The sequence below is a fragment of the Malurus melanocephalus genome, unplaced genomic scaffold (assembly GCF_030028575.1).
Source record: "Malurus melanocephalus ecotype Western Australia unplaced genomic scaffold, MMel_1.1 scaffold_489, whole genome shotgun sequence".
Classification (NCBI taxonomy): domain Eukaryota; kingdom Metazoa; phylum Chordata; class Aves; order Passeriformes; family Maluridae; genus Malurus; species Malurus melanocephalus.
The window spans coordinates 42788-53301 of record NW_026623721.1 but is presented as its reverse complement, the minus strand read 5'-3'; the positions used below and the strand labels follow the sequence as shown (position 1 = coordinate 53301).

The following is a 10514-nucleotide window of genomic DNA, read 5'->3' as shown; positions in this document are numbered from 1 at the left end:
ATACTCTTTACTCAATATTCCATGTAAGGTATTCATACTGAATTCTCACTCACATAATTTTTTTTAAATAATGTGTGGATTAATTTATGGATTACTATTTATTAAAGTCATCTGGACAGTGGTTTTTTTCTGTACCTTCAAATTCTAATCCAGATGTGTACTCTGAGTTGCAGGTGTAGGCCACAGACAGGGAGTGTCAGACAGTGGCAAGTATCAGTTTACAGGGCCATCTTTCCCCAGTGTCACCAGGTACCAGTGTGCTCACACCGATGTCTGTTCAGTCTGTTCACTGAGGCGTAGCCCATCACTCTCTGGCATATATCCCATCACAGAATTTTCTCTGGTGGAGAGTAGCTAAAGGCAGCTTCCCCCATGACAGGAGATGCTCTTCAATAGATCTTTCCAGCAGGACTCTTGGGAATAGRCACTTTTAACCCTGCTTAGCCCAGATTTATTGTCCAATTACACATCAATGCATTTAYGTAATTTGCTGGGTCTACCTAAAAGGGCAATCTTCTATTTGTASAACTATTTAAACCCCAGCACCAGCCTTTCCCTGGCATCAGCTGCCCTGTGATAGCCAAGGATTGTTTGAGTGTGCTGAAGGAAGAGAGCTGTGCCAGTCTGATGGTGAAAGGGATCACAAACACCACTGACAGCTAAATCCTCTCATTGAGGAGCATGAYCATTCCACTTGCAACCACATCTGCTGAATTCAGCTACTCTCAACTTGGAGAGCTGAGCCTGGATCATGTGTTGTGGCTTTTCTGGTTTGGGGTTTTTTGGTTGTTTTTGTTTTTTTCATAATCACAGCAAAGATGGTCTGTAAATTAAAAAAAAAACAAAAAACAAAACAAAAAAAAAAACAAAAACCACTTATTGTACACACAAGTACTTTTAATCAGACCCCAAATTAATTTCAGAAATGTGCTGTCACTTTCACAGATGCAAGATATTCTAAAAGAGCTGAAACCAGACTTGAGCACATTACTATCCTAAAATACTGTGCATTTTGCTTCTTAAAAAAATTAGATAATCCTCTTCTACCCAAAATTTTAGACCTCAAGCCAATAGGATGATCTTGTTTAAGAGCTATGGTATTCCAGGACAAGTCACAGTATTTTTAAGTTGATGAATGCAGACTATGTTAGAAATTTRAGGGAGGAAATATAAAATTCTGTATGAAATCAAATCTGATTTTACAAAAGGATCACACACATCTGTATTAAATTCTGTTACTTTTATCTTCCACCAAAAGAAAAATAATCCTCCTTAACAACAGCATAAAATTCCATTTGTTTTAGAAAAGCATACAGCAAATAACACTGGCACTATTTTAAAAGACTTTGTTGTCTCWGCTCTGTAGCAATACTCCAATACAGCTTAAGACTTGTTCATTAAGAGATCCATGACAGGCACATAGCAAACTTWAAAAAGTATGTCAAGTACAAATCCTCTTTTAAAATAATTTTTGTATTTTTAATCTACAGTGGAAACAGTAGGCATAAAATATCTGTACAGAAAACATAAAACAACTATGCCATTTTTCCCTTAATGATCTCAAGAGTTTTTGATCTGGCAAGGAAAACAAACTTCATGTTGCCATGCACAGRGGATAGATCCCTGGTTACAGATGTAGAAAGTCATAGTACTTACACACACACTCCTCTAAGCCCACTTCCATCTCCCCAATGGCAGCAGCCCATCAGTAAGAGGAATGTTTGGTGACACCGATCAACACCGAACACATACAAGGAAAAAGGAACCCCTGATGTGTCCCAAAGTGAGTTATAAAAAAGCCTGCTACCCTCTTTAACTGGCTAAATATCCATCTTTATATATTTTAATACAGTGTGAGGAACTTAAAGTATAACACAGGTGAGCCTCTTAAAGGTGTAACACATGGACTCCGTACACTAGAGCCTCGCAGAAGGATTAAGGAAAAGATAATTGCTCACTRGAACTCAAGGTACAACTGTCCCATACTGCAAAATTATAGTAGYACAGGCTGTAAGAGTGCTGCACTTCAGATAAAATTTTTAAAAACCCTACAAACAGGGGGTATGGCATTACAGCAGGGATATCTGATTACTGCCTGGCTGTAARTAACAAATGCATCTTCAGGGCACCTACATTCCAACTATAAGCAAGATMGCAGTATAGGAAAAAATGAGGAGTTCTGCCTAATTGTTATTATTTCAAATAGTTGAAACTTAAGCTTCAATGATTCTTCAAAATTTAAAGTTTTATAATCATTTTAGATATATTTAGAACCTCAAGTGTCCAACTCTGAAGGACGTTTAACTAGGATTTATAAAGCTACAGAGAGAGAGAGRGAAAAGTAACAGTATTACAGAGGTCTTGCAGTCCAGGAATGTAAATTAATGAAAACAGACTTCAGATATAAACATATGTCCTAAGACATAGGGTTTTTTTTTTTTTTTTCTAATTTCCTCCTCTCCCTCCAAAGAAGCTCTCCCAAACAAAATGTTTTTCATTYAGGCTGTGCAAAAATGCAGTTCAGGAATCAAGGTTTAAGCAAAGCCACTGTGGCAATGAACAGTACACACACACAGGCCAGGCATTCCTCTTTTCAAAGGTTATCYCACTCGAGAAAATTACCTGCCCATAGTTATGCCCCCCATACCCATCTCTGAGACAGTCAGATTTAGCAGACCACAGGTGACAGCCAAGGGCCTGATAGCTCACACAGCAAGAGGAAGTAGGCAGCTTACACACTTAAATGACTAAATCTCATATTCTACAAACAAGAACTGCTAYCAGCATTTAGGAAGAGAGGGTTTCATTGCTCACACCTTCATTAAGTAGAYGTAGACTCAGAAGAGACAATGAATTTATTTATGCAATACCTTACTTCAGTGTGTCAGCTCACAGTCAGTAGAACAGCCTAATAAAACTACGCACAAGGCTGTGAATTTAAAAAAAAAGTTTCTACATCCAATAACACCTTGAGATTATGCCTAAGTACCATTAGGAAGGCAATCATGACTTGTAGGTCTGAAGGACACAGACTTCCCAATATTCCAACAAAAAAAACAAACCACTGCTCTTCACAGTCTTAGCTTGGCCAGCCTCAAGTCCTATTAGTGGATTTCAGAAGTGTTTTCTATTATAAGCTCCTTTTTACTTCCTGGACAATTACGGGCCACATCCTTTAACATCTTTTAACCTATTTTGAAATAGATAAAAAGATTGAAACCTGCCTTCATCCTGAAAATAGATTATTGTGGTAGCACTTTAAACAGTTCTTTTCCAAAGCCTTCATTTTCAGCATTCTTAAAATATGGATAGGTAGTCCAAATAAGYTTAGCTTTGACAAAGACATTTCAGAACAATATGACAAAACATGATATTGTTGAAGCCTTTCATCCAGAACATACAGAGAGGTTTGGGCACGAACAAGGCTAATTACAATCTTAGAAACACTGWTTTAGTTTAAAACACTCAAGGACAAAAATTTCTGCTCTTCTAGAAAGATTAAATGGTTTGTTGTCACAACAAATCTCATCTCTTTAAAACTTCAAATGTGTTATTTCTTATTACATGTCCTTATAATTTTRCCCTTCTAAGGTCAAAACACAAGCATCTCCACCCAAGCCACCTATCAATTGCAAGGATCCTCCTACCAGAAAGGATTTTTAAACGAGGAAGCAGAAAACCAAAGATTTTTCCTTTTTATTCCAAGCAGAATGACTAGGGAGAAATGACTCAAGCTTAGGTAGCAAAAGTTAATGGAATGCCATCTGAAATGAAGACTGACTCAGTAACACGAGACCTGCTAGTCATTTGTTAATCTTCAAKTCAAAGCCCACTAGAAGTACTTATGGAATACCAGTAAAATAGAAGATAATGCTTGTTTTTCCTTTTGGGTAGGAGAACAAGCTTTCAATGAGAATATCAGTTTTTCTGGCATGTGATAAAATGAAAATCACTAATTGCTATGTACCCACAAAAGATTGATTAGTTTAGCATTTAAGAATCAGGACTAGGTAAACTTGCAGTAGAATGATTTTATTCTGCTCATCTGCAAGACTTGCATAAGATTTATTTTTGGATTTTCATTTGGTATGTGGGTATTTTGCGTTTTGCAGCAGGCATTCCCTCTTCCTGAACGTATTGCACCTTAGCAGTATACAATCTTCTGGACCATCCTTTCTCTGGAACAGTTAAGATCTGTAAGATCAGGCAGAATTTGTGGAAATTGAGAGACTGGATTTTTACAAGTGGAATTGTCTACATCAGACGGAGAAAGAAATAGTCATATAATGCTCCCCTAATTGCTCCTAGTGTCCTAAGGCTTCATATCTGAACTCAAAAATCTAAAAAAAAAGAAAAAAAGAACAGTTCAAATGAGTTAAAATYAAACATTTCTGTTTAGAAAGGCAAATATGAATAGCACAAGTATGGAAGTACAAGTACATGTGATATTAAGTAATATAGTTTTGCCTATTCCTGATGTTTACTTAGGTAGTAAACCATTATTTTATTGATTTCATCATTTTTTTTTCTGGCTAAGTTATTCTTAAATCTTAGCAGTAAAGAAATGTCTCTTTTTATTTTTCAGAGAATACATGATATCACATAAAGTTTTTTAATCATTTCCCRCTATTGTTAGGGTTTTGCAGCYCAGCATGTTTTGAATTGTTTTAGAAAAATACTCTGTATCTACCTCAAGACAACATCTGCATGTTTCATCAAATGAATTAATGTAGTTCTTCAAGAGACTACAACCAGAATACCAAATGCCTACAGCTAACTAAAACTAGTTTAAAAGCATGGTGGAACAAACCTACTGTAACTTGCAGTAATGCTGAATGAATTGCCTTCTAGAAAAGTAAACCATATCAGCTTTCTGTAGTAACACCCAAACATCACTACAAAACCCTCCGTGTCAACCATTAATCCTAGGAAAACTTTTCATAACAAGGAGATTAGTGCAGAGCCTGTTCCCTTCCCTACTCCTGCAGATACCACAACCAGCTCACTGAAGCACTCTGCTTGCCAACTTTAAATGCAAGTCATGGCAGAAGCCAATGTAATGTCTTTTCCCCTTACTCAKTGACAGAGGAGAAACAATATCCCATCCACTTCTTTCAAATGTTTTGGGACTTTTGCCCATGAGGAGCTCAGCTTGTTTTACCCCTACTTTTCTTCACTCTAATACCTTATAGTCACTGCAATAAATTTTACAGAAGATTCAGTTACTTACACAGCAAACAATTGATCTTATTATGCTGCTACTAAGGGACATCTACACTATAAGCTATAAAGCTCTAGTCTTACAGCTACAGGGTAAGATCATATCAAGCTAATCTACTGATTAATCAGCTAGTACTTAATCACGTAGATTTTCCAATTTCTTCAATCAGCAGTGAGCTACACTTGCCACAAAGCAGTTCAGCCATTCTTCAGCAAAGCTGCATTACTAGTTTAAAAGTTAGGCTAAAGCATTTCAAATACCCCAGAAATTATATGAATAAACTTTTATTTTTAAGCAACAACACACACTATTTGAATAAAACTCACACACTTAACTCAGATGGAGAGTACTAAACTGAACAATCATCACTAATACATTTCCATTGGAAATGTGYTAAAGTTCACAAATGTCTTCATTACCATCTTACTGAAGTTTTCTTATGTGTTTCTAGACTACACACCACCTGTTTCATGCAGTCATGCAAATCTGAATCAAATTGTRTATGTTCAGGTAACAGGGAAGTCCATTCACTGCCAAGATTCATTTTTCACAGAAGAGCCAGGATAGGTAAGACCAATACTGCAGGGTTCTTCATAAGAGTACAGGTATGTTAGAAACCATGAACTTTCAGTTGTTCTTCCTTGACAATGCCAATCTAAAGGAGAAAAATAACATACTTTAGTAGAGCGTACATACCTAGGCTATTACAGCRGTATCAAGTTACAGCAATCCTAGACTTTGTTTAAAGTAACTGCTATACAGTGTATATACTCAATGAAACATTTTTTTTAGCTTACAGAATGTTTCTGGGCCAAGCAAAAGAATTGAAAATCTTATCAGACAAGAAAGAAAAGAAAATCTTATCAGACATCTGATTTGTTCTATAATCCTAAGACTTATGCTTTGACAGTGTAACAACTCTGCATCATCACTTGCATCAGAGTAAGCCTCTTTCCTCTACARTGTTTTCAGTCTCACGATTATGGTCTGCATCGAACACTTGATTTTACAAGCACAGAGCTCAAGTTGCACTGCCAGAGAACAAGCAGTGTGTTGTAACAGGGCAAAGGCATTCTACAGTGCTTTGATTCTTACCAAAGGCTTACTCTCATTCTGCAAGTGTCATTTTACTTTCTGGCTGAAAATACAAAGGAACTATAGTGGCCATCTTCARCTGGTTAATTAGCATCAGTACCACCTGTCACCCTACTGCTTCCAGAGAGGTTTAGATATTAATCTGTTGTCCCTCACCTCCAAGAGGAATTGGCAAATGTTCTTCCTCTGGTCACCCTGCAGCTGGATAACTTCACCGTATTCAGGATGCTCAATCACAGTACCATTACAAGCAAATTTCTAGARAGAAACATTCATATTATAAGATATCTGTTGTACATCATGATTTTGCTTAGTCAGTCTTTTCAGGAGAACTTTATCTCAGAAGMTTCTTACTAAATTTTGATGCCAAGCCAGGCAAAGAAAACAAGTGGAACRTATCTGCTGATACATACACAAAATAAACTGCTGACGGTAAATTCAGGCAATGACAGGATTAGCTACTGTGCAGAAGGAAATGGTCAACAGTCATTGCAAGAATGAAAAACAAAGTCATAAGACACAGCCTTTCAACTCTACACTATTTTAAAATAAGTATTTTTATCCTGGCAAAACTAAACGCCTCTATTTTGAGCAGAACCCAGCTGTAACAGAGGCAGGAATAAAAAGCAGCTCTACTTCAAACTGATTTTATTCTTCCCATCAACAAAACCATATATCTATGAAATGTTAACAAAACATTCAGAATTTATTTTATTTACTTCTTTGTAAGATAAAAATGTTCAACTTYTTAGCAAAAATCAGTGTCACTAGACACTGATAGCTGTTTTGAAAAAGGGAAAGGATTTGAATATGAAAGTGATGTGCACTGAGAAGAATTAAGTGAAATAAACATTTTGCTACTTAGTACTAAAAGCTATCTCATTTCTTTACGTATACTTATTATCAAATCAAATCAAATCAAATCAAATCAACAAGTTTACCTTTTTGAAGGCTTTCACAAGTTTCTTCTTGTCATAATCATCTGCAATGCCCTGAACAGTTGTTAGTGTCTTTCTTCCGTTTCGTTGCTGGATCCTTATATGAATGTAATCCTCTGTCCCCGCCGGGAGTAAGTCGTCGCCCTTTGTTGCATCAGCAAAGGGGTCTGCAGGAAGAAAAAGATTCGTGTAATTCCCACAAAGAAAAACAGCCACCTCAAAACTAAGAAGGAAGATTCTCACTTCACAACAAATTATTATTGTATTCAGGGTATAATCTTGATGTTTAATCCTGTTTAAGAACACACTGTTAAAACCAGAGTGCTTTTTTCTACCACTGTATTAAATCTCGTTACACTACATACTCAGGACAGTCCTCACACCTACCACACACCCAGTTTCTTCCATGTCTTCCCAGGTATGAACAATTTTCTGCTACAGTTTACTGTAAATCCTGAAGCTCTGAAACCGAAAACATGGCTCTGAGAGAACACCAAATCTACAAAAGTTTTAGTCGCATACGTTAAAAGTGAAATAAAGTAATGGGTATCTCTACCAGATCAACTGATAAAAACAGAGAAATAAAAAAGCTCTGGAACACATATTCCCTTACAGGTCTTGAACAGAAGTCTCATACTGTGGTAACTACCACACTACCAACATGTTATGGCATGAATGCAACTCTTGGATACTGAAAGAAATAAAAAAAGAGATAAACTCTAACAGATGCCAGAGGCTGCCTRTAAACCAGAACTTCTCCAGTCATCAGCTTTAGTCAAGAAATGTAACAAAATGAATTTAGCTTTGACTAAAGAAAGGTCAGTTCTCAAATTCTTCCAAGCTTAGCATTTATCTAGCACAGATAAAACAGAAAGACATTTAGAAAGAAGGGGGGTTCTGAGTTAACACTTCTTATTCTCTGTACTCCACAMAAACRTAACACTYAATCAAGAAATTTTACAGCTCTACMAGTCTCCTAATCAGTAGCTYCAAATAAACCCTGAAGCACGAAGTACTTTACTTTTTAAGAATAATCGCATGTCATTTTTTTGTACTAATCAGAATGATATTTAACTGTCCATGTAGGTTCAATAGCCATGCAAGGTACAATTTCCCAAACCTCCTTTCAAAAACTGAGATCTAAAAACACYGATCACATTTTGCCATACACTAGAAAGAAATGCCCCAAATGAGTAAAACTTCAGCAGAAACATAAAAAGAAGTAGTTCAGCTGCAGACTGACAGATCCTTGTAGAAACAAGAATGACTCRAGCATTAAAGGCACTGAAAGCATAATGAGGATTCAACTACCACAGGAAAGAAGTACAGCATTTGTTACCTTGACTAGCTCAACTTCTACCATGGAATTTGTTAAACCATGCTGAATTTTACTGTCTCCCACAACTTGTGGCGCAAACACTAACAGAAAATTTTAGTCAAAGAAAAAGTGAAAGAAAGAGGACTTGGGCATGAGGATCACTTGGCAGTTTAGGACTCTAGGCTGGAGATAAGCCAAGATAACTTGGCAGAGTTTAGGGCTCTAGGCTGGAGATAAGCAAGCACTGTAGGTGTCAACATCGGATCTCTTCAAACAAATCCTCTGGGCGGCACCTACCTTAAGCACAGGGTGAGCTCCGAAATCGTGACTGAACGTAACCTTCTCACCTGGCTTATAAATCCAGTAGATTAAAGTCAAAGCTGCGATCAAAAGCCTGACATTATTGTACAAAGTGCTAATTTGCTCACTTCTGCTGCTTATAGATAAGAGAGAACGCTGGCCCGGCACGGTTAAACTTCCCTCTGACAGGAGAGAAATGATCTGCCACCTGCGTAGCTCACTCTATAGAAACAATAATCTCCGCAGGGCTTGTTTTGGGACATTGCTGCGGACAAGAGAAGGCAGCAAACCAACTGTAACTGATGAAATTATTTCCTTAGCAGAGGATCCGAACCCTTAACACGGGGTGTCAGAGCAGAGAACATGGCAGCACGTCCTACGGGAGCGGCGAGGGGCTGAGCCTCCCTCCCGAGGTCTCYCCGCCGCACACACCGAGCACGTCCCGAGGCCGGCGGCGCGGAGGACAAGGACGAGCCACCGGCGCTGCCTCACGGAGCAACGCGGCGACGGCGACACCCCCTCAATGTCACCGCAGGGGCGGGGGGCCCGCGGCCCTGGCGAACGCGGAGGAAGGRCGAGGCGGCCGGGGCAGGACCAAGGGGCCGGGGGCGATGGGTGGGTTTGCCGAGGGGATGACTGCGGGGGTGGCGGCTCTTACCGAAGGATTGGAGGTTCTGGATCGAGGACATGCGACTCTGCGGGGAGAGGCTGGAGCTGCGGGGAAGCGAGTCCGCTCGGGTCACGTCTCCGGCTCCGCAGTGCCACGCGGGGGCGGGGAGCGGGAGGGAGCGAGGGGAGGGGTAACAAAAGCAGAGGGACGCGGGGAAGCGAACCCGAAAGGGAGCGCAGGAGCGAGAGGAAGGAGTAAGAGGAGGAGGAGGCGCAAAGGAAAATAAAACGTGAAGGGAGGGACCCCCCGCCCCTCGGCCGCACCACCCCTGGCACCGCCAACGGGCGCCGCCCGCCCGCCGCGCGCCGCACAAAATGGCGTCCCGCGCGTGACGCCCTCAGCGGCTCTGAGGCCAYCGAACCCCACCCGCGACCGAGGTCTCTCCGCGCTCGGAGATAGTGAAAGTAGAAAAAAAAAACCCCTGACCTAAATATCAAAAGATTTTGGCATAGTCTGTATGGGTGTAATGAGAATATAGTTGTAGAAAAAAAAGCACTCTGGTGGTAACAGTGTGTTTTTAAACTGGGATTGAACATCAAGAGCATACCCTGAATATAATAATTTGTTGTGAAGTGAGAATCTTCCTTCTTRGTTTTGAGCTTGGGTGTTTTACTTTGTGGGAATTACATGAACTGGGAGAGTGCTTTCCCTTCCCCAYTAAAATATGTTGGAAGCTCCTTCCCTCAGGCCTCCCTCGCTGGACAAAATGCCGCTTTAAACGCTGAGTGTGGTGAGGGAGGCAGTTAGCACGCCCCAAACTGCCTGTGTCTACATTTGGGCGTGAGGTGGGGACGCGAGATGTTTCACATCAGCATGAGGAAGAACTTTACTTTGAGGGTGGCAGAGCTCTGGAAGAGGCTGCCCAGGGTGGTCATGGAGTCTCCATCTCTGGAGACATTCCCAACACACCTGGACACRTTCCTGTGTCACCTGCTCKAGGTGACCCTGCCTTGGCAGGAGGRYTGGACCAGA

At 39.9% G+C, this 10514-nt stretch overlaps 1 protein-coding gene across 7 annotated transcripts; it reads right to left on the bottom strand.

Moving 5' to 3' along the window:
• Positions 1-1221: 1221 nt before the first annotated feature.
• EIF1B (eukaryotic translation initiation factor 1B) lies at positions 1222-9782 on the bottom strand. Of its 7 annotated transcripts, none has more exons than XR_008966309.1 (5): positions 9531-9782; positions 7258-7421; positions 6473-6574; positions 5641-5876; positions 1222-4340 (listed from the first exon to the last, which is right to left on the bottom strand). XR_008966309.1 is itself a non-coding variant. In XM_057381051.1 (4 exons), the coding sequence occupies exons 1-4, from the start codon at positions 9559-9561 to the stop codon at positions 5832-5834; spliced, it is 342 nt and encodes a 113-aa protein (XP_057237034.1). In that variant the 5' UTR covers positions 9562-9782; the 3' UTR covers positions 4347-5831. The 7 variants fall into 7 exon arrangements, 1 of the variants encoding a protein (XP_057237034.1); XR_008966311.1 differs by having other exon boundaries at positions 1222-4194; XR_008966312.1 differs by having other exon boundaries at positions 5682-5876.
• Between the last annotated feature and the right edge of the window lie 732 nt (positions 9783-10514).

Excerpts from the sequence above, each read along its gene's own strand:
- EIF1B (XM_057381051.1), bottom strand. The coding sequence starts at position 9,561 with ATGTCCTCGATCCAGAACCTCCAATCCTTCG. Across the intron at positions 7,422-9,530 it reads CCAGAACCTCCAATCCTTCG|ACCCCTTTGCTGATGCAACA; the intron begins GTAAGAGCCGCC and ends TTCTTCCTGCAG. Across the intron at positions 5,877-6,472 it reads TTTGCCAATTCCTCTTGGAG|ATTGGCATTGTCAAGGAAGA; the intron begins GTGAGGGACAAC and ends TTTCTCCTTTAG.